Source organism: Podarcis vaucheri (assembly GCF_965113315.1).
Source record: "Podarcis vaucheri genome assembly, chromosome: 12".
Lineage (NCBI taxonomy): Eukaryota > Metazoa > Chordata > Lepidosauria > Squamata > Lacertidae > Podarcis > Podarcis vaucheri.
In genome coordinates, this window is record NC_138750.1 from 42,686,019 (window position 1) to 42,709,072 (window position 23,054).

Genomic DNA, 23,054 nt, shown 5'->3' on the forward strand with positions numbered 1-23,054 from the left:
AAAAAGCAATGGAATAATAAAATTAAAATGTAAGCTACTGTTAATAAAATGCCTCTGTGTGTGCGCGAGTGTGTGTGTGCGTGTATCATATAGAATATAAATAGGGAGGCCACTTGTACTAAATGCCCAAAGAGGTTCAACAGGAAGAGCTACATGACATACGCAGTTAGAAGTGCGTAAAAGGAAGCACCCTCTGCATGTGATTGGGCTGCAGATTTGCTGGTCATCTGGCTAGCGTCATTTCACACAAGATGAAATTCTTAGGAGAAAAACACTTCTTCATGGGAAGCAGTTGGAAACACCCACATACTCCTCTGCTTGTTTCTTAGACTGGGAAGCTGGGATCAGCCATAACTTCATAGCAGATGCACTGCTTGCCAGTGTCTTCCCAGAAGTCCCTTCACTCATGTTGTCTTGGGTGAATCAGGAGAGCAGCCATGTTCTGTTGTAGCTCAGTGGTAGAGCATCTATTGGTACAATCCACTCAAACCACTGGAGCCTGTCTTTGCATGCAGGGGAAGTCCCCAACTCACCAAGGGTTTGAGACCTATAGGTTACCCTCACCTGGTTTAGCCAGCCAGTCGAAGCTGTTCCCAGGATGTGGCTGCCGCTGTCGCATGCTGACAGCTTCTAGAAGCTGCAGGTGAAAGCTGAATGCAGAGTGGGAACCAAAGGTGGATAAACTACCCCAAAGGAGCATGGTGTGTACCCCACCAGAGGTACTCCTCCTCCTCCTCCTCTAACATCCCATACACCACCCCATCACCCATGAAGCAGCACATAGAGTGGCCAGATTCAGACCTCACTCTAAACCATAGTTTATAATGGCAAAAATGAGCCGGTCAGCTATGCCCCTTCTTCCTGTGGCACAGCAGTGAGGAAGAGTTCAGAATCCTTTCCTTCTAGTTTAGAAGGAATAAATAAGCTGCACCTTATTGTGTCATCTGTACATGACAAACGGGGGTTAATCTTAACTACGGTTTGCTTGAAACAATGCAACTTCAAACCATTGTGCTGTGAAGTTAGGTTGTTTAAACTATGCTTAACATTAACAATGTTAACATTAACAATGTTTGGAAGACACACTAAACTGTGGTTAATTGAAAGTAGAAATGAAATCTTCCGTTCTCCTTATGGTTGGGCCAGGAGAGGGGAAAGCACATAAGGCAATTTGTAGTTTCAGTGGGAAACCGAAGGCTTACATTACATAATGTGTGAAAAGACTATAAGTTATAGACTTGTGTGTGTGTGTGTGTGTGTGTGTGTATCTTGGTAGACTGATTTGTTTTGCTTTTCCACTTTTTTTTAAATCTCCTGCACCTCCTGCCACGCCTTATTTTCCTACTTACTTTTTGAAGTTGCTTGGCTACTTGCCTTCCCCTTCTTCTGGTGCCTAAGGATACAAACCCTCTCTTTGACCTCTGGTCACAAAAAAGAGGCCTCTGCAAACTCCCAGCTGTGGAGATGGGTGTAATAGGAGCCGGTGTTATGTATATCCTGGCTTGGGAATTGACAAAACAATGAAAAATAAACTCGTAGGTGGGGAAGGGAGAGAACTCAGCCCTTTGTTTTGGTAGCAATGCAGAGCACCTTGTGAAGGCTACTCAGTGGGTAACATCCTCTGCCTGTGCCTAAATTGTGGAAAGATGGTTTTTCCTAGTTAAGGTCACCATCCAACATGTGCCACCTCCTAAGTTCCATGGCTGTCAGAGGCATTTGAGCTCAGTGTCATTGTGCAGGTGCTTTGAAGCTCATACCGGATATATTCAGTGGAGCACCATGTTTGCAGGATGTGCAAACTATACATCTTATTTTGGTGGTGGCTGTTGCACCAGAGGAACAGCTGCAGGGCAGTCAGTGTCCACTTTTACACCCCATAAAGAAGTGCCATTCTACCCATATAACCTTCAACGTAACCACATGGGGTGTATCTGGCTGCTGTTTATCTGGCTGGGAAGGTTTAATGGGCAAAGATTTTGAACACATGTCTAGATGCAGGTCACCCCCAACTTAATTGGCCTTTTCATACAAAGTCTTGTTCCAAACGTGGATCATTTTATAATGTCATATTTGGGATTCACCTTTAGATTCACCATCTGCTTCATTTTTCTACATTGCAAAGGAGGAGCACAAATCCCTACCCCTCCTTCTACCCCCACTTGTTCATACATCTTGTCTCTCAAAACTGTAACAGGTGGTGCCAAAAGTTGATTCATGTGTGCATTTTGCTTAGGTAGAACACACCAAAATGGTTATCTGAAATCAGAATAATGTTGATATAATCAGTGTGCTTTCCCCCCCAAGAATAATAAGTTCCGGAACACACGATAAAGTTGTTACAGTAAGTCGCTGGCCCGCAATGGTGCCCACCTGAGAGGTACCAGAACCACGCTCCGGCTTGGGGGGGGGGAGCACTGGAAATAATTAGGAATTTGTGTGTGTATATACAAATAATGATCTCTCATCTGGGGAAGGCTCTTTAGTATTGTTGAATATTGTGTGTTATTCTGCCTATACCTCTAGAGTAAGATAAAGTATAGGTATAGGTAAGGATTTTCACTTTCAAAATTTGATTTTTAATTCTGTGTCACTTCATCCTTGCCTAGGAAAACCCAGAAGCATGCCTCTTAAGTGGATTTCTTTGTGTTACAGATGCAGAGAGAAATCTTCTCGAATTCTTCTCGGCCAGGATCCACTGCGCATCCCCCTCATGCACTGCCAATCTCTCCACCGGCTACGCCAGTGCCCCACTCCATGCCTCCTTCCCCATCCAGGATCCCCTATGGCACTGCCAGGCCAGTCGGCGGCCCTGGCAATGCCACCATTCCCAGGGACAGGCTCTCAAACATGCCAGCCTCAAGATCCATCTCACCGAGCCCCAGTGCCATTTTGGAAAGAAGGGATGTGAAGCCCGACGAGGACATGGGCAGCAAAACTCTTACTCTTTTTCGGAACGAGGGGCTGTACGCCGACCCTTACTTGTACCACGAGGGCAGGATGAGCATCGCAGGTTCACATGCGGGGCACCCTCTGGATGTTCCTGACCACATCATTGCTTACCATCGTAGCACCATGAGGTCTTCAAGCACTTACTGTAACCCTCCTATGCAGCCTGAGATCATGGAGCAGTCGCTGTACCGGCAAAAATCAAGGAAGTACCCTGACAGCCACTTGCCGACTCTGGGCTCCAAAACTCCTCCTGCCTCCCCTCACAGAGTAGCTGATGTTCGGATGGTAGACATTCACGCCCATCACAACTCCCAAGTGTCTCCTCACACCATTCACCTTGAGAGGTCGTCTCCAGGTCGCCAGTCCCTTAAGAAAGACCCAGGGACACCTGTGTTTGTAGAAGCAAAACCACGAAATGTCATGGGCTTACCCGGCATGGCTGAGGTAGTCCCTTCGGTACCTGACAAGAAAGCTTTTGGCTATGGATCAGCAGTGATACCCAAAGAGAATGAGACCAGGTAAGGCAGAGCAAGATGATATGGCTTTTGTCTGGATGAGTGTGTGTCATGTGACAGCTGAAGGACAGGTAAGATTTGAGTCTCTCCCGCGTCCTTCGTCACTGTGGCCTCTTAGTCTTGTGTGGCAGCTTCAAAAGACCCAAATGAGAAATGGGAGCCCTTCCTCTGTGGCCCATATTTGCTCATCCTGCCTATTGACAATCTATAGGGGTGCATTCAATGGATGCATCTTGTCCACTTCTAGGGAAAACCCTTGGCAGTTTTTCAACTCTATGCGTCCTTTGTCCTTGACGTGCTTACATATGGCTATGTGATATAGAGGAGATACACTTGTAACCCTGTTTACCGGGTTGGATTCTGACTTAGAATAGACCCACTGAAGTCAGTGGGACTGAAGTTATTTGATGATTAACTTAAGTGCCATAGATTTTGATGGGTTCACTACTACTACTATTATTGCTGCTACTACTACTTCATTTATAGCCCGCCTATCTGGCTGGGTTTCCCCAGCCACTCTGGGCAGCTCCCAACAAAATATTAAACAGAATAAAACTTCAAACATTAAAAACTTCCCTAAACATGGGAACTAAGTATGACTAAGTCTGGATCCATCTATTATCTTGTTAAGTAAATAATATGTTGTTTATTGTGCACAAGCTTGTGCCTTTCTTAGTGCTAAAAGCAAATAAATAAAAGGAAGGAGAGAGAGAGAGAGAGAGAGAGAGAGAGAACAAGCTGCACTTAGAAATATATGAGTTATACTAATAGGGTACAAACTTGATAAAACCAGCAGGTCCTGCCCTCTGACCAGTAGCCCTGGTGGCAGGCAGTAGGGATCTGCATTGCTCCCAGTTTGACCATCAGGGTGACTGCCACTTTCCTTGCCTAGTAGCTAATTCCATATTTCTTACATCATGAATAAGAATTTATTGTGCCGGTAATGATTATATGAGGTAGAGATAATTGCTTTTGAGCTGTAAACACGTCATGCATTTAATCTAGAAACAGCCATCATAACAGCTTGTGTCTCCAGCAACAGTCACTTGTCCAGCCGTGCCTCATTCCTAACCACAAATTCCTCCCCCCACAGGTCCCAGAAGTCGAATATGCTATTACTTTGTAAGCTGCTGCACAGCCTTTAAGTAAGCCTCCTAAATGCTCACTTTAGGACCAAGAGTGGCTTATTCTTGTGAAACTGACAGTGATAAATAGACCATTTTCATAATTGTGCTTCTGAATATATATATAGAGAGAGAGAGAGAGCGCAAGCCTGTGGTTCAGATGCAATATTGAGCACATTAGTAAAATTATGCAACCACCTTCCTGCTTTTTTTTTTTCCTTTTTAGAAAAAGAACTTTCTGTGGCTATGGGACCATTTAAGAAGCTTCTTCGGAAAGCGAAAAACCATTTCCACAGATTAGTCTGTTGTCTAACCTCGGAAATGTTTACCATGCCTCTGAAGTCTTAACTTTAAAACCATAAAAGCAATTTGGTTTGTAGCAGTTTAAAATAGCAAATGCAAAGCGGTCCCAAACTAGTGAGCTAATTCTGACTTAGCCACAGCTTTCCAGGCTAGCCATTCAATCTGGCAGGCAGATGCCTCCCTTTCATGATTTATCCCTTGGTGGTGGTCTTTACCTGGTTCTAGAAGGCAATAGTTATTTCAAGTGAAGCTGAGAGGAGGTCTGTACTCAGGGCTTGGTTTAGTTAACTAGCTATAGTTAGAACAAACCACAGTTCCCTGAGTTTGGATGTCATGGGGAACTGTGGTTAGTTCTAAAGAGAGAAGGTGGGAGCTATTTATTTGACCCTTTCCCAAGTGTGAAGGAGTAGGGGAATGGAGAAGATGTGAACCCAAAGATTTAATTACAAGTTGAGCTGTGGTTCAGGAGAGAGTTTGGCTCTGCTTGTAATAGCTTCAGCTTTTCAGAACTGGAGGAATTCATTTAGGACTGCCCTCCCCAGTTCCAAAATTCTGCTCCATCTTTAGCATGATCTTCAGCTTGCAAAACGTGGTCCTCCACCCCTGAGCTATGTGTCTGTTCTCTCTCTCTCTCTCTCTTTTTCTGAGAGTTTCAATTTAGTTTTCATTATAGTATAAAATAATTGGAACTCTTCCTTAATAATATATGTGTGAGAGTGCTACTCCTCCAAGTTGCTCACCCTAAGGTACATCATCGGTCTATATTTAATGCACACGTAGACTAATGAAGCAGATGAACTTGAATGGAAGATTTTTATGACTGGCATTCTGGTTTATGCTTGCACCAGGCATGATGATGATGATGATGATGTGTCACCTCTTCAATGTGAAAGTAAAAAAAGGTGCCTCTGGGAGAGGGGGAAAATGTATAAGCAGTGCTCAGATAATTTCAGAGTGAGAGGTAGAGATCAATTTAGGAGCGTGTACTAATGCCCCGTTCTGAATGACCTCAGGCTAGTTTTAAGACAGGACAAGGCTTGTTTCACACAGAGCTTCAATTGGACAATAAGAAGAGCATTCTGCCTGTACAAAAGGAAGTATCACAGTACTCTGTTATTGGACTCCAGAGGGACACGGGCTTGTATCCATTGTGCTTCTTTTAGACTTTATTTTGGACAGTCAGAGAAGGAAGATAGTCTTGGAACAGAATAACAACTCTGCCCAGAAAATCTGGAAAGTGTGCAAGACTCCTCCTGCTTTGCTAGGTCACTGTGCAGCTTGATGAGGGTGTGCAATTCACAGCTGGGAGAAGAAACCTCCTTGGGGAAGGGTGCAGGTTTGCTATTTTGGCTGTTCTGTACCACCCGTGCCAACTTCAGGCTTCCTTGCAAGGCAGTCATGCTAACGGTGTGACTTTGTACTGCTCTTTAAAATGATTCCTGCTGATTTGGCCTGAGCAGAAGCAAGGCAGTAAGATTCACACCCCTTTCCTGAAAATGTGGATTAAGGTGGCCCTGTTTTGCAAAGGCATTCCAGAGAAATCTCTGCTCCTAGCCTTCAGAGAATCTCACTTCTCAGCTAGGTGGATCTTGCATGCTGACCTGAAAGGAGCCTTCAAAGGGGAACCCCAGCTAAGGTGGGTCTTGTAGGTCATGATGATTAGATTGACTTGGCTCACACTGCACACAAAAGAGGCTTTTTTTGTTGTATGCTTTCCCCTATAATATGCATTTTTGTACACATTTCAGATGTAAACAGACACATTTTATTTTGCATTTTTGAGCCACAAAATTCAGGGAAGTGTGCAATCCAAAGGTTAACTGTTTTCTAATCCACATATAAGTCTGTGATTAGGTTATTTCCGGGCTCTCCTAGAAGCAAATAAATGAGTCCCATTCACTTTGTATATTAAGTGCCCACTGTAGCTACTGCTTGAACCGTTCCTTCCTGCTTTCATTCCTATTTTCAAAAGCAGCATAATTTCAATGCTTGGTTCGACGTATTTAATTTATGTATTTACATATGTTTTTAAAATGTATGCCCAGCCCTTGAGATGACTACACGCCACCCAAGGCAGCTGAAAACAATTAGAAACAAAAAATAAAATACAGTTTTTTAAAAATCAAAAACAATCTAATAAAATAGACAAGTGCAGGAGATAAAAGCAAAAGGGTTGGATAGAAACTTATGGAAAGCTGCCTTATCCTGAGTCAGGCCAGTGATCCATGCAGCTCAGTGTGGTCCATATGGGCTAGCAACAGCTCTCCTGGTTTTTCAGGCAGGTGTCTCCTCCATCTCTACCTGAAGATGATGGGTATTGAACCTGTGATCTTCTGCATGCAGAACTGATGCTCTGCTACTGAGCTATGGGGTGTGTGTGGAAAGCCTGCCTACATAAGATGCCTAATATGATGCTTGGTTTTGAAATAACCAGTTCTGCTGCACAGTAAACCTTTGTACTTTAAGCCGTAGAATAAGCCCACGCTATAAATAGATCCGCAATTGTACAAGTTGCCCATCTACTTGGAAGGATCACTTTTCCTCGTAGGACTTGCTCAAAAGCATCTGTCAAAGGGGATTAATGTTAAAAACAAATCTTGATCCATTTGGTGACAGAGCAGATAATGTCTTCGACTTTAAATGGAACTAAAATAATGACCAAAGAGGGGAGAGTTCAGAGACTGATAGCAAATGTGCCATAAGAAAGAGTCAGGTGGCGAATGAGGTGAAGACAAGAGGAGGCCTGGGTCATTCAATAAGTGGTTTTCATGGGAAACCTGCAGAAGGAACAAGAATTGGCTGCTATTAAGTTGAAAAGAAAGTCAGGCAATACTAAGGCGGTTTAGAGATGGGCGGGGGGGGGGAATGCTTCTAATTTGGACCGGAAAACAGAGCTGACCCAGACGTCATTATAGGTGTTAGGAAATGGCCTGATTTGCTATGGATCTTTGGTGTTAAGATGACTTGGTTTGTTTGTTTAGTGCACGGGTGGAGAACCTTTGGTCCATGGAGCAGGGCTGGCCCCTCAAGCATGCTGAAGGACTGGATCCTGCTGAAGGACAATCCTGACACAGTGCCGAGGATAGAGGATGCCATTGCATGTTGATAGGAGTAGCACAAAAGGACCGAGGAAGCCCAGACCAGAGGAGTTTACTTATGGAGTGGAGGTTGAGAGTTACAGGAGTTTGAGAGAAGTACAGCCCACAAGTAAAAAGGCGAGGAACTTTCTAAAAGAGCCGAAGTTTGCAGTCGGTGGTGGAGAAACTCAGGCAGACAGTACAGACGCTTGCAAAGAACACAGTGCAAGGAAGAAGATTCCGGTTATTCCAGAGAGAGGGGGCAGAGAAGACACAGCAGGAGGGAGAGAAGACCTGTTAAGAAAAAGGCTACAGTAGCCTAGAGAAAGGATGATCAGAATGTAGTGGTGGAACTGAGAAGTTAGCTCAGATCATGAAAGGCAGGGAGAGAGATCATAAGGGGCAGCTGTGACTGTTGTAATGAATGTTGGTTTTAGTCCGTACAGCACTTTGACAAAGGATGTAGTGGTTTGGTCTTCCTCTCACACAAGGTACATGAAAATTAATGGCCAGGAGGCACTGAGCAAATTCCATGGTGTCTTCCTTTCTAATCTTGTGGTCCTCGTTCAGCTAGAAAAGAAATCAAGTCTTGAAAGTTAAATACATTTGGCTTTAACAAACGATTCTCTTGTCTTACAGAGAGAGGATGCAAGCAATGGAGAAACAGATTGCCAGTTTAACTGGTCTTGTTCAGTCTGCGCTTTTAAAAGGGCCAAATACAAGTAATAGCAAAGAGGCTTCTAGGTAAAACAAAAGAATTCATTAAATCTGTTTCCCTGTAATTATTTCATTGATCACCACAGGGGGCAAAAAGCCCAGGCACTCTTAGGGGAGAATCTTGCACCCCATGGAGGATGCTGTGGGGAATGCTTGCCACTGACATCTTTTGGGTCAGGATTTTTGCTCAGTTATTTTTATTTTTCAGCTTTAATTTTTTTAAAAATGGCTTAAAAGTTGAGTTTAAGCAAGGAGAATAAAATGCACAACACATTTCGAGACATTCTTCTTCTTGGCATTATAATCAGTCAAGTGAATAAATGCATTTGGAGATTTATCCCTGTTTTGTTTTCAATCATTGATCAAAGTATTTATTAACTGCCTAGTGGCAAAAAATATCAAGGCGGTGTGTGACATAAAATACCACGAAACAACACAAAATTGTAAAAAATGACTCATATAAAAAATAAGTAAAAAACTCAGTAGGTCTGTCAGCTTAAAAGTCTTCAAGACACACCTGATGGTTAATAGTAAGGATGCCTGCAGAACCTCTGTTGCAGAGGTCAGGGGTTCCATGCTTGGGATTGGTGGCACTAAATGCCCAAATCAGTATTTGGAGGCTCGGGGGACAACTCATAGTGCTCCTCTGGATGTTTAAAGCTGTATATTAAATGAACAATCCTAGACCCTACCAGTTTTTAACAATGAAAGTCCATTCTGTATTCCAGATAATTCAGGTTGTCATTAGAATCAAAATTCTTGCTCGCTGATTTATTGATAGTTAGCTTGCTGTCAACAACCGGGCTTGCATAATTCTTTCCCCATTTTTTTGTTTCATTTAGTGAGAAGATGGTGAAAACTGTGACTAGTAAAAGCAGCGCTGAGAAGCCAGGTAAGACACTTTGTGTTATGAAAGCTCCTATTGCTTGAAGGGAGAGCAGTCAATTAACAAAGGGGCTTGAATGTTCCTTGTTTGCTCCAGCCTTTAAGATGCAGTATCCATGCGAGTCCAAGCAAAGGGACCAGAGGGGCAGCTAGAATGCACTTTTGCTAACAAGGATGGTGCTGTATTTAGCCTGGAGTTCTACACTGGAAAGTGTTTTTGCAGTTTGGATTTGGAGAAAGAAGAGAATTGGGTTTTTTGCCAGAGCTTGGAGTCCTGGTTCTCTTCAGAATTTGAAGCATGATTCGCTGTCCGTTGGCTGTTTTTAAGGAGTCTGCTTGTTTCCAATAGACCCTGCTTGTATGTTTCTGAATCAGGATGCAGAACTGGTGAGATTCAAGCTAACACAGTTCTCAGTTTAGCCTGTGAGGCCGTTTCCCCCAAACCACACCCACTTGTTGTATATGATATCCGGTACTAGGGAGGTAGCCATTGGCCGCACGACTGAGTTTCCTATAGGAGCTCCATCACTGTAGCCAATCCCTACAGGAAGCCACCACCTACCAGCTGATGGCAGTGACTCCAGACTGCAGATCAGCAGCACTTTCAAAGCTCTACATGAAAAATTAGCAGAGTCTGTGGAGGATGGGTGAAAGGGTATACAATATTTGTGCAAATTCAGCCTTCAGCTTCAGACAAAAAATGCAGATTTCCATTAACAAAGGCTCATGAACTGTGGCCTGGAAGAAGGACATTAGCATCACACAACATTTGTCCGTATGAATCATGGGAAGATCTGTATCTTTTTTTTTTAATGAGATGCTAACTTTATCCCTGTTTAGTGCTCCCCTTTTCCTGTTTTTGTTCACGGTAATCGATGATAGAGCTTGGGATGAGGTGCAAAACCACCACGCCAGCTCTTCTCTGTGCTGTTTTCAGGACGGATCTTGTAGAAAACCAGTGGTGCAGTCTTACCCTTGTAGGGATATAGCATATGAACCTGTCTTAACAATAAACAGGAAGCCTGCAGCCTTCCAGGACTTCTGTTTCATTGTTTTGTTATGGTTCATGGGACTGCTTTTCCAGAACTCTGCAGAAAGCCGGAATTCCTTGGAATGCTTCAGAAAACGTGTTGCTGCTTTTTTATGGTGTCCTGTTCTTTGTCCTGGGGTGGGGCTCTCTCCAGAAAGGCAGTTGCAGAAGTTTAAATGTGCAAAGAAGAGACATGAGCTCAGTAGCTGTAGACTTGGAATTGGATTGTGTTTCCTGGAGAAAACTCCCCACTCTCCCCAGCTACCGTCTTGAGCACGAGAAGAATGGGCTTAACTTTGGGGTTATGTGAAAAGTGTCGTGTTCTACAACGCATGCTCTGCACTTTGCTGCTGTGATTGATATGTATCCAGCCCTGTGCTCCTGCAGTACTTTTTTCCCCTTCTCCAAATTCAGCACTGCCTGGGCTGAAATGTTTTTGGAGGAAGGCACAGATGGGTAGATGGGTGTGGTAGGCAATGAAGGAATGCGCATCTGCCATTTTTATTTCTCTCCTGGGAAGATGATGCTAATTCTTTTTATACCCTTGGAAAAAAACACAGTCTAGGTCAAATGCCAGCTGGCAACATGTGACTAGCCACAGAGCAACAGGCGAGGATGTCTTTCCCTGCCCTCCTCTCCCCTTTCTGGACGGGAAACTCCTCCAGAAGCTCATCAGGCAACACGAGGATTTTGTGCGTTGGTATCAAGCCCATATGTGATCTCATTGATGTTAAAATTTCAAGGCAACTGCAGCATGAGGCAGTAAAAAATAAATCTGTTTATCACCATTCCATGCTATGTTTAGGGTTTATTATTATTATTACTACTGAAGGGCATAGCTAAGCCTCATGCCTGGATTGCAAAATGGAGGCATGACTTAACCAGTCAAAAAGGGAATCTGTTGCAACCAAGTTAAAGGTTATCCCATTGTAGCTGCCCACATGCAGCAGACAATTCTAGATCATATCTGACGATGGGAGAGGAACAGGAGGAAATGGGGCTTTGAAGATGAGGAGCTGTTGATAACTAGGCGTGTCACTTTTCATTTCAGCAGATTTAAGACATATTAGCCCTGTTTCTTCTTCCCCCTCCTTGATTGCATTGAATTCATGTAGTTGAGAAGTATGAAGGTGCTTGCAGGCTCCACTCCATATTCCTTGCCTTAACCCTAATTAAGATCTCAGGTGTACAGTAAAACCATGGTTTACAGTGGAGGAAGAGGCCAGGTTTGCACATAACACTAAGCCCAACCATGATGCTGTGGCATAAATGAGCAATTATGTGGGCTCCCAAAAAGGATATCACTGCTTGTTTTGCTACTGCTCTACATTAAGCTAAGCTGTGATTTGGCTTAGCCTGTCATCTGAACCTGGGCCCGTGGTTTAACTCTTTCTAGCTGTAACCAAGGTTTGTCTACCTGCTTGTAGAAAATCCTGAACAAAATTATAGGGATACATGAGTGAGTTTGAGCGCTGCGGATAGGTTCAGTCAGATATACAAGGATAAGGGAAAACACGTGTCTTGTTTTGAACTCGTTTTGAACACAGTGAACAGCAGTTATCACTTGATGATTCCTCTTATTTCTTCAGTTATTAACACCACCTATTCTTTACCATCCTATCAGTCGACTACTGAGTTAAAGGGGAGGCAGCCTAGGACACGATAGGAACAATCTGTGATCTTGTGTTTGCATTGTTGAGTGAATTAAGTGATCCATAGGAGCCTTAACATTTTATGATAGGAAGAGGAGAGAAAAGGTGACTGAAGCTTCACTCTTAATTAATCAGTTTGCTGCTGTTTATGTTCAGGATCTGCTCATGTCTCCAGTGGGAAGAACTCGTTACTAGCTATCGAAGCTGCCCCTGCCAGCATCATGCCGGTCGGCTCCACAGCCATGCAAGTCAGCCTCTTTGACATGAAACGCAACGTGTCGGATCTCCGTCTCCAGCTGCACCAGATGCGGCAACTACAGGTATTACTGGGCCTTTTTTGCTTGGAGGTGGAGAGGTGCCTGCGATGGACACTTTCCCCCTTTTAAAGCAACAGAGTGTCTTGTTGTGACACTTTAAGGACTATCAGATTTATTGTGGCATTAGTCTCTGAAATTTATGGCGGTACAATAAATTTGATAGTTTCCAAGGTGCTGCAAGACCTGATGTAGTTTTTTTGCTGCAACGCGCCAACATGGATGCCCCCTGGAAGCTGCTTTCCTGATAAGATTGTGCACTCGTTAATTTCTTCTACACTCTAAGTGTCAACTTAGAGACTTCGGTTACAGAGGGAAGGAAGTAGCAGAAGAACAAACGCCATGGAATTGAGTGTTTATGTGCCAAATCAGCTTTTGTTATTCTGAGTCCAGTTTGTCTGAAATGTTTTGTTGATATATTAAACATATGAAACATGTGGCCCTCTAGATGTTGTTGGACCCTGACTCCCCATGACCCTGACCTTTGACCCTTGCTGACGGGGGCTGCTGGGAAGCAAAGTCTAGCAACAGCTGGAGGGCCACAGGTCACCCAACACTGATATGGATATATATCTGACTGGTAGGTTGATTTAAAACCTACCCCACCCATTCCTAATAATAATAATATAATAATAATAATAATAATAATAATAATTTATAACCCTCCCCTCTGGCTGGGTTTCTCCAGCCACTCTGGGCACTAAACCAAGTAGCAGATGTTGGTATTTGGAAGGTTTTAGTAAGTATAGAGGGTTAATAAAAATGTAGTTCCTTTTTCAAACAACATTCAGACAGGGGTCCCTAGGATGCTCAAAAGTAGGGCATAAATATTTGGATGGAGAAGAGTCATCTGTTATACATGGAAGCTGCATTTAGCTATCATGGATTATAGTAGATTTATCATTCCTTCCTGGATTAATCTAACTCATGAGTAGGCAAACTAAGGCCCGGGGGCTGGATCCGCCCCAATCACCTTCTAAATCCAGCCCACAGACGGTCTGGGAATCAGTGTGTTTTTACATGAGTAGAATGTGTGCTTTTATTTAAAATGCATTTCTGGGTTATTTGTGGGACATAGGAATTTGTTCATTCCCCCCCCCCCAAAAAAAAATAGTCCGCCCCCCACAAGGTCTGAGGGACAGTGGACCGACCCCCTCCCTGCTGAAAAAGTTTGCTGACCCCTTTAGAACAAAACCTGTTAATCAAATGAGGGGGGGGGGAATTCCCCATGTGTATTTTTTGTTTAAGCTATGATTCAGCACAGTGTTGGACATCCGGAAGCATACTTCTGCCTATATCAGTCAACTGTCCCTTTTCTCTCTTCCCTCAATCCCCCCCACCACCACCATCCAGTTGTCATGGTGCTCTGCAGAGGTAGGGACTTTTCTTAACCCCACTGCCACTATTCAGTTTACTCATCTGAAGCATAAGGAACTGGGGCGGTCCATACAAGTGCGGTTACTTTTCACCATGCTGGACCTTTGTGTGGAGATGGAAGGATTAATCTTGGAAGGATGACCCAACTTAATTCTGCCTCTCTGCCGTCTGCTCATGGGGAAACTATTTATTGCCTAATAGTTGCCAGGGTGCTGCCACATCATGCATGCGGATGAGCCATCAGTTGGATCCAGTTCATCGTTTTCTAGCTATTTTTAAAGAAGTGCATCTGTATACTGTTGAGCCTAGATAGCTGCTGAGATATCTGGAGCTGTGTCTCTTAATAGTTTTGTTGTCAGAATGGCATTGTTTGGACCCTGCAGGGGCAAGAATAAAACTTTGGGTTTCCAGCCCATGCATCTGATGGGGAATTCTGTAGGAAGAGGCCTTAGATAGCAATACTGGCTCCCTCTACTCTAGTGGCTATAATTTCCCCCTCTGAAACGGCAGGTGTATGTCTAGTCACACTTGGCTTCAAACCCCCCATATTTACTAATTTCAGAACCTATGGGGAGAAGCCAGCACCCAGACATTTTAGGGGATCCTTGCCCCCTACAAACCCATAACAATATGAAGGTGTAGGAACAGAGCCACTGCTTGTCCCCAGCCAATTTGTTGACTGATCAGTGGTATATGCAACTCCCCAAGAGGTATAATGAACTGGATTAGTAATGCACTCACTTTGGATTGTTATATAAAAGGCAAAAAAAAAGGAGCATGAAATCATGCGCCTGGCCACAAAAGCAGAGTAATTAGATAATTCAATCATATGAAAAATTCAAGGCTTAGAACAGCAAATCCTATTTGGGAAGTCACTTTTAATTTATAAACTGATGTTCAGCAATGTGGCTATGCCTTCGACTGTGTGCAGAAGAGAAATAGGAGCATCCAGATAAATCCAGCCTCTAGTAATCCTAAAATAAATAAATAACAAAATCATTTTGTGTGGGCGTTAGAGATGTGGATAGGTGTGCAACTGAAATTTCATGCAGATTTAAAAACCAGCTCTTTGTTTTTAAATTAGTGCTAAAGAGTGGGTGGGTGCCTTACCAGCGCTGAAGGTGCCAGTTTAGATTTATAACATCCAAAGCTTCCTTATCCTGAGCTGGACCAGAAATGCTTCTTGGCTAGAGTTGCCAGGGATGGAACGTGAGACCTGTGGCATACACAGCTCATTCACTTGGCACTAAGCTGTGATCGTCCCTGCAAGTCGCATCTTAAGTTCTGTAAACCGGAAAGTAAAATAAAAACCACACTTGATATCCACTGAGACCTCCCCCACCCCAAAAAGCAATAAGCACTTTACGTGGGTTGTAATGAAAAATGAAAGCAGTCATTCAGGCATGTGGAATCTCATGCAAGTCAGACTTGCACTCTTGATCTTAAAGCTCTTTCAGAACTCATTTACAATGGCAGCAACATTCTAGCAGCAGCTCTGATGCAACGTAGGCTGGGTGTGCATTTCTTGTGCATTTCCCCCCGTAAAACGTGCATTGTATATGAGCATTTTGGTACACTTCCTCGAGCCACGGAACGTATTGCAAATTATGGAAAAGTGCAAAAACCAAATGGGAACTGCATTCCAATTCATGTGGTAGTCCAGAAAATGTGAATCAGTCCAGCTGACTTTAAAATTCAGACTGAATTTTAGTAGTCTAGTAGCAATACTTCAGCCACACTCTCTGATCAGCTGCCTACAGGTCGAAATTTCTGATATGCAGACTGAAATCCTTTGGCAAATTGCCGGTTTCTGTTAACACTCAGAAGAAGGGGTTGTATGAAGGCTCCTTTTGGCTCCTCCTAAACTGGTTCTTACCAGTTTTGTGGTCAGGCCGTACGCTTGCTTAGTAACACTGGCCTTACTGATAATGGGTTTTGAAGAATCTCTACCTCATTGTCCTGGCAGATTTGATAAGAAGGGTTCAGCAAATGTTTTATGCAAGTCAGGATAAAAGGAGCAGCGTAGGAGGTCATGGGTCAGCAACTCGGCCTCTCCAGAGTCACAGGAGCACTTGCGCTCCTGGGAGGGGTGTTTATGCATCTTTCCTCCAGGACTGCTGAAGGGAGAGCTTTTAAGTGCACCAGTGTGAAGGCTCTACAGTTCTTTTCAACCAAGAGTGCTAGATAGCTGGTTTGCGCTTGAACTGTAATACGGGCATCCCCATATGCGTGTTCTACTTCCACACATGGTGGGAAATAAATAGAATCATACCAGGAAATGGTGGGAGAGAGCTAGAGAGTCCTTGTGGTTCATGAGGAGATCTTCCTCTGAGCCTGAAGAGGGCGGCAGCGAGGGCAGAGGAAGCCCCAAAGAGACCTGAAGCGCAGTGGGGCTTTGTTTAGGCTGCTCAGCCTCCCTGCCTAACAGCTGACACACGGTAGTGCAGCAGCCGCAGCCAGTTTCCCACGCATCCTCCAGCCAGCCCCAGAGCTTCAACTCTAGTTGAAAGGAGAGTTGTGTGGGGAGAGAGGGTGGGAGAGAGAGCTGGAGAGCAGGGGGTAATAGACATTTAGAGGGTTTTTAGAGGGTGCTCTCCACTTATGCATGCAGGGGCCCAGAATCTAACCACTGTGTCATTGTGAGGACACCTGTGCTTGCCTGAATGGGGAGGAGTGTGTGTGTGTGTGTGTGTTTGTGTGTGTGTATTTGTGTTTGTGTGTGTGTCAAAACCCCTGATTTTCCACATGGCCGGAATATATCCTGTTGTGACTTTTGCTTTTGCACATCTGTTGCCTCAAAGACATTTGTCTTTGGCTCCACTCATCATGGGCAAATTGCTGCCCCCAACTGATTGCCCTTTGGCTGGGAAGCGTCCCCAAGTCCCATGTGCCCGGCCTAGGCTTGACTTATTTAACCAACCGGGAAAGCCACAGGGGCAGCCTGCCCCCTTTAATTTGGCCACTGGGCCAGTTGACATCATGGCTGCGTGTAAAATCCAGAAGTATGTCCTGCTTGCTAGAATGTTTTGGATAAAAAGCAGCGGCACCTGTGTCACTTAGCATTTAGTGTGCCAGCTTCAAGTGGGCCACCCACCCACATGCACACAAGGCACCAGGTTTTGGAGCTCTGTCCCAGTGCCCAACTTCACTTAAACTGTGGATGAGGCTGCAGGGTTCCTGCATGTAGCCACCCTCCGAACACTTTGCTGAAAGCAGGTAGAAGGTGCTTTCCCCTACCCCTCTCCCTCTTGTAATGCGAGACCTCAAGGTCACCCCGTGCAATTGATTGGCAGTAGATTCAGGACAGGAGAAAGGAAGTGTTTCTTCGCACACAAAGGCTAATTGAAATTTTCTGCAGATCAGCAAAAAGGGCTCCTTTCTGTGGGTTGACATCTTCACTATCGGCCAGCCCTTGAGTCTTATCTGTAGCTCTATGACATCGACTTCCAGAGACCAGAAAGAGTGTGCTGTGAAGGCCTCCACAGACCCCCTTGTACCTCTATTTGGGTTTCCGCCCGTAAATTATACGTCCCTTTGTGAACAAATCTTGTTGGTGAATTGACTATGGAGCTTGCTGCAACAGGATACAGAGAGGGCCACTAGTTAAGAGGGCCTTGAAAGGAAACGAGGCAAATTAATGGAGGGCCAATCTATTAAAGGGTAGCAAACAAGTTTGGATGGCTAGAAGGGACCCCATGTTTGGGTGCACCATTTTCTAGGGAACAGCAGTGTGGACAGTCTGTTTATCTTGTGCTTCTGGACTTCCTGGAGTAATGTGGTTTAGGCCTTGTGGTTTAGGCCTCAGGATACTGGACAAAGTGGTGCGGTTGGGTTGTTTTAGGCCAGGAGTGGGGAACTTTGGGCCCTGGAGCCAAATGCAGCCTTTACTACTTACTTTAAAAGGTAAATAGGCCCCTGACCATTAGGTCCAGTCGAAGCCGACTCTGGGGTTGCGGCGCTCATCTCGCTTTATTGGTTGAGGGAGCTGGCGTACAGCTTCTGGGTCATGTGGTCAGCATGACTAAGCCGCTTCTGGCAAACCAGAGCAGCACACAGAAACACCGTTTACCTTCCCGCCAGAGCGGTACCTATTTATCTACTTGCACTTTGATGTGCTTTCGAACTGCTAGGTTGGCTCCTAGGAGCAGGGACCGAGCAATGGGAGATCACCCTGTCGTGGGGATTCGAACCGCTGACTTTCTGATCAGCAAGTCCTAGGCTCTGTGGTTTAACCCACAGCGCCACCCATGTCCCCACTACTTACTTTACCTTGGGTTAAACCAGCGCTGTTGTGTTTGGACCTCCCCCTCCACATTCTGCTGAGAGGCCCTTGCATATCAGCCCTAAATTCCTATCCCTTAGGGCACCATTGGCTGGGCTAGGTGGGTGTTCCAGCAGGCTGGCTTGATGCTGCAGCGGCAGCAGGCGGAGATGACATTGCTCCTGCCAGCTTCTCTCTGTTTTCTTCCCAACCTGCCCCAACCTCCAACCTTTCTCCCTATCTAGGGAGTTTTGAATTGAAAGGCAACAGCTGGATTTTGTCATGCACTTTTCCGTGTTGCGATGAAACCATTTGAGAAGAAGAGTCACTAGAACAGAACGATCTGTTTATGCCGTCTTCTGGAAGAGCAGCTGCTCAGTGTTGCTGGATTGCAAAGGGCAGTGGAATAGTTTCTGGTGGTTTGTAGTTGTGCCAGACAATGCCACATTAAAGAGCCCACATTAAAGGCACCAGACCCATGTGAAATCGTGCTGAAGTTCTGATGGAACTGAACACGAAGTCAGGTGCATGGCGCATAAGCCAACAGTTTGTACTTTCCCCCACCCCTTCAGCTTCTACCTTCTCCTTGAAATAACATTTATTTGTGTGTGAAATTGGAGAGAGAAGATTTTATTGTTTTCTTTTAAAAAACGGAGAGGGGAGAAAAGTGCATTCAGCTGCAGGATTCTTTATCCAAACCCAACTTCTGAGCAATATGATGCATTCAGATCCTAGGGATGTTAGTCAGGCAGGGAAAATTGAAGTTGATTTCTTTTGTGTAACAGCTGCACAACCAGGAGGCGCTAAGGGCTATGGTGAAGAAAGCGGAGCTGGAAATCAACGGCAAGGTGATGGAAAGAGCAAAGAGGCTGGAAGATCCTGTGCAGCGGCAGCGCCACCTGGTGGAGCAAGAAAGGCAGAAATACCTACACGAAGAGGAGAAAATTGTGAAGAGCTTATGGTAGGTGAAAGGGACTTGTCCCTCCTTGTCTTTTGAAGTCGGGTTGTTCAGAGAAGATGCATGTGAAATGCCATCCAGAGCTACTCCCTTATGAGGAAAGGTTTCAGCACTTGGGACTTTTTAGTTCAGAGAAAAGCCGAGTAGGAGGTGAGACGATGGAAGTTTATAAGCCTATGCACAGCACTAATAAGGTGGGTGGAGGAAAGTTTTTCTCCCTCGCAGCCCTAGAGTTCTTGGACATGCAGTGAAGTAGAATGTTGGAAGGATACAGGAATGTAAAAGAGATGCAGCACCTTGTTAATGGTGGCCACCAACTTAGATGTCTTCAAAAAGAGATTGGACAAATTCATGGAGGAGAAGGCGACCAATAGTTAAACAGGTAAAGGTAAAGGGACCCCTGACCATTAGGTCCAGCTGTGGCCGACTCTGGGGTTGCGGTGCTCATTTCGCTTTATTGGCCGAGGGAGCCAGTGTACAGCTTCTGGGTCCTGTGGCCAGCAGGACTAATCCGCTTCTGGCGAACCTAGGCAGCGCACGGAGATGCCGTTTACCTTCCCACAGGAGTGGTACCTATTTATCTACTTGCACTTTAACGTGCTTTTGAACTGCTAGGTTGGCAGGAGCAGGGACCATGGGAGCTCACCCTGTCGTGGGGATTCAAACCGACGACCTTCTGATCGGCAAGTCCTAGGCTCTGTGGTTTAACCCACAGCACCACCCGCTTCCCAATTCCAATACTAATTCCAATAGCTGTTTTCTGCCTCTGTATAAGAACAATATAAAAATAAGGTAAAATACAAAAAAATCTTTTTTAAAAAAATCCCCAATAAACCCCATTCTTAAACATGTGCAATTAACATTTGATAACATTTTAGGACAGTTTTCTTAAACAAAATGTATTGGAGAGAGAGATGAATGGAGTTATTCTATATACACAAAATATATAAGAATCAAACATGTATTTTTAACTCTTTCAGGCTGAAGTCTTACTCACAGTTCCTTGGGACTGAATACCACACATTGCCATGGCCTACAGCCATACAGATTTCCCAAGGGTTAGGATCAGGGTTTATATTTAATGCTCAAGTAAAAAATACTTTCCCATGCATGGGCTCTTGTCCAATGTGTGTAGCTCTCAAGCGGTTTCCCAGTTGATTTTGGCTTGACTGATTGAGACATGTGGGATGCATGCAGACCACCAGCCTGCATGATTTGCAGCCTTTAATAGGAGATGGATCAGGGGTGGGGGGGGAGAGGTGTAGTGGTTAGAGCACAGGTTCAGATGTGGGGGAAACCTGAGGCAAAGATGCATTCTCATCTCTGAAGTCCAGCCTTGGGCAAGTTGCCACTCACAGTGAACATGAAGCACAATTGCAATAGCACTTTTTTAAAAAGAAAAAGAAAGAAAACATAAGAAGAGCCTGTTGGGTGAGCTCAGTGACCCATCTTTGTCCTGATGCTGGTGAGAAACCCTCGGCCCTCTTCCATCCTACAGTTTCCAGCCACTGGTATTGAGAACCATTACTGCTTCCATCTTGTGGAGGTAGTTTGTAGTCATCAAGGCCTAGTAGCTATTGAAATCCCTCTCCTCCACAAATTTGTCTAATCCTCTTTTGAAGCCATCTGAGTTGAGGGCTATCACTGCTGCTGGGGGACTGAGTTCCATAGTTTAACTAGACTCTGCATGAAGAAGTCCTTCAAGCCTAAGCAACATAACAAAACCACCAAATTCGTTCTGTATTTGTGTTTATAAAATAAAAGCAAGCAAAATCTCAACAAAACTAAACAGGTTTTCAAGGGGACTAACTCCCTGATTAAGTGAGCTTTGGACAGCAGCCCAAGAGTTTACAACAAGACATTTCTTGATATATTTTAATTTATTTCTTGCTATTGACTTGGCCATCAGCTTAAACTACCTTTCTGTGAAGGTGACGGGTACCCTTGCTGATTAAACTGCAGCAAAATCAATCCCCTGTCCAAATAATTCTTCAGTGTACATTTTGTTAGTTACTCATTAGCAAATTAATTGTTTTTATTACTCCTCACAATTTACAGAATGCTGCATCTGCAGAATGGCTTCTCTGTTTTCAAGGGTGATTTTATTATCAGCTTCTGTCTGACACTTTCAATCCTAGTGCTTTAGAAATTGTGTCATTTTTGCCATTTCCAGTACAGGATCCTACTACCTTCTTTGAAGGCATGTGATTCTGGAGTCCACAGGTGTCTTGCCATTATCTGAATCAGTTAATGACAGTTTAAGCTATTTTGAATGATTTTAAAATCTTACTAAGCTATACAGTGTTCTTCAACCTCGGGTCCCCAGATGTTAGTGGGCTACAACCCCCATCATCCTTGACCACTGACTAAGCTGACTGTGGATGATGGAAGTTGTAGTCCACCTACATCTGGGAACCCTGAGCTACAACTACCCCACACAAAAGAATCATCAACGCAATTACATTGGTTCCTGTGCATAAGGATCTCTTAGCTTGCAAGCACAGGTCATGGCCTCTGGTTGCTTGAAGTGTCCTGGTACATATCTAATTTCTCGTGTGTGTTACTCATTTGCCCAGCTTTGAAATTAAAAGGTGAAGTATTCTTGTGCTGCCATACTTGCACCTCTTCTGAGCCTTAACCTTCCTCTACGCATCTTTTCTCTTTCTCCCACTCTCAACTCTGACCTCATCCTTCTTTTTTGTGCAAGAACATCTGTGTTCTATAGAGACCTTAAAATACCACAGGCACTAAATATATGTTAAGCAATAGTAATATAGCTGGTGATTCCCACAATGAGACAACATAGTAGTTGGGCAGGAACAGTGCAAATGGAAAAGTGTTAAGTGACTGCATCTTTGCTTCTTGTATTTGACTGGCTACTCCAACTATCACATACTCTTCTGCATCCATATATTTTTGCTCCAAGAAGTGCTGTGTGTGCCTGTGTCAAAACATTCTCTATAGGTTTCAGCTCTGGGTTGTTCTAGTTTTACAGTATTTTACTGCCGCAGCGTGTGAAATTCTCATACATCTTTTATTTAAAATAATATAAAGCATTTTTAATTCATTTTGGAGACCCCCCTTGTGGACCAAAAGCTTGCTTGCAGCAATTGTATTCGTGCGTATCTCAAACGAATCACTGAAATTAAACCGAAATGCTTGTATTTAAGCTGATTACGCTCCTTTGACTTCTGATAGGATTAAATCAGCTTAGGCGGCAATACAAGCACACATTATTTGAGTGGCAAAGCATCACTCATCATTTTCTTGGCCAACATGCCTATTCCTCTCAGAGAGTCCTCAAAGTCCTGTGAAATTTGCTGCAACAGCTGGCTATGCAGGCTGCTCATGAGCTGGTAGATGGGCTGGCATAACCTCTCCTTCTCTCCCATCCCCAAAGTAGTTTTGCAGCTTGATCAACTTACAGTTGCAACACAGACAGATAGATTTGTGCAGAGAGAGTTGGAAAGATGTATTCCTTGTCTGTCTGTCTGTCTGTCTGTCTGTCTGTCTGTCTGTCTGTCTGTGTCTGTCTGTCTGTCTGTCTGTCTGTCTGCCTGCCTGCCTGTCTGTCTCTCTTTTACATAAAAGAAACCCTAAGGTGAGATACCAGTGATTCCCATCCAGGCACTGGCAAGCCTCAGACCTGCTTATCTTCAGGAAGGTGGTGGCTTTGGGTGCCTTCAGATCATTTCCAACCCTTTGAATGAAAATGCAGCAGAGAGAAGCTGAAGCAGGAGAAACACTGGCGCTGCTGCTTCTCTGCTCCAAATTCCTTTCCCAAAGCTGCTTTTTCTCTCTGATAAACAGCTGTTGGGCATTAATTGAGCTGACATGTGTAATGTGTAGTTCTACCCTGCAAAGGAAGCGTATATATTGCACTGAACTTCTT

At 44.3% G+C, this 23,054-nt stretch overlaps 1 protein-coding gene across 4 annotated transcripts in view; it reads left to right on the plus strand.

Annotated features, from left to right (window-relative positions):
• KIAA1217 overlaps positions 1 to 23,054 on the plus strand; it is a 174,768-nt gene that overhangs the window by 135,623 nt on the left and 16,091 nt on the right. For all 4 annotated transcript variants that reach the window (XR_014212589.1, XM_082193612.1, XM_082193613.1 and 1 more), the window contains exons 6-10: positions 2,653 to 3,467; positions 8,608 to 8,712; positions 9,528 to 9,577; positions 12,409 to 12,572; positions 18,990 to 19,165. Coding sequence is in view for 3 of the 4 variants with exons in the window: in XM_082193612.1 (XP_082049738.1) it covers positions 2,653 to 3,467; positions 8,608 to 8,712; positions 9,528 to 9,577; positions 12,409 to 12,572; positions 18,990 to 19,165 (1,310 nt within the window). In the remaining variant the exon portion in view is untranslated. The remainder of the gene's footprint in view (positions 1 to 2,652; positions 3,468 to 8,607; positions 8,713 to 9,527; positions 9,578 to 12,408; positions 12,573 to 18,989; positions 19,166 to 23,054) is intronic.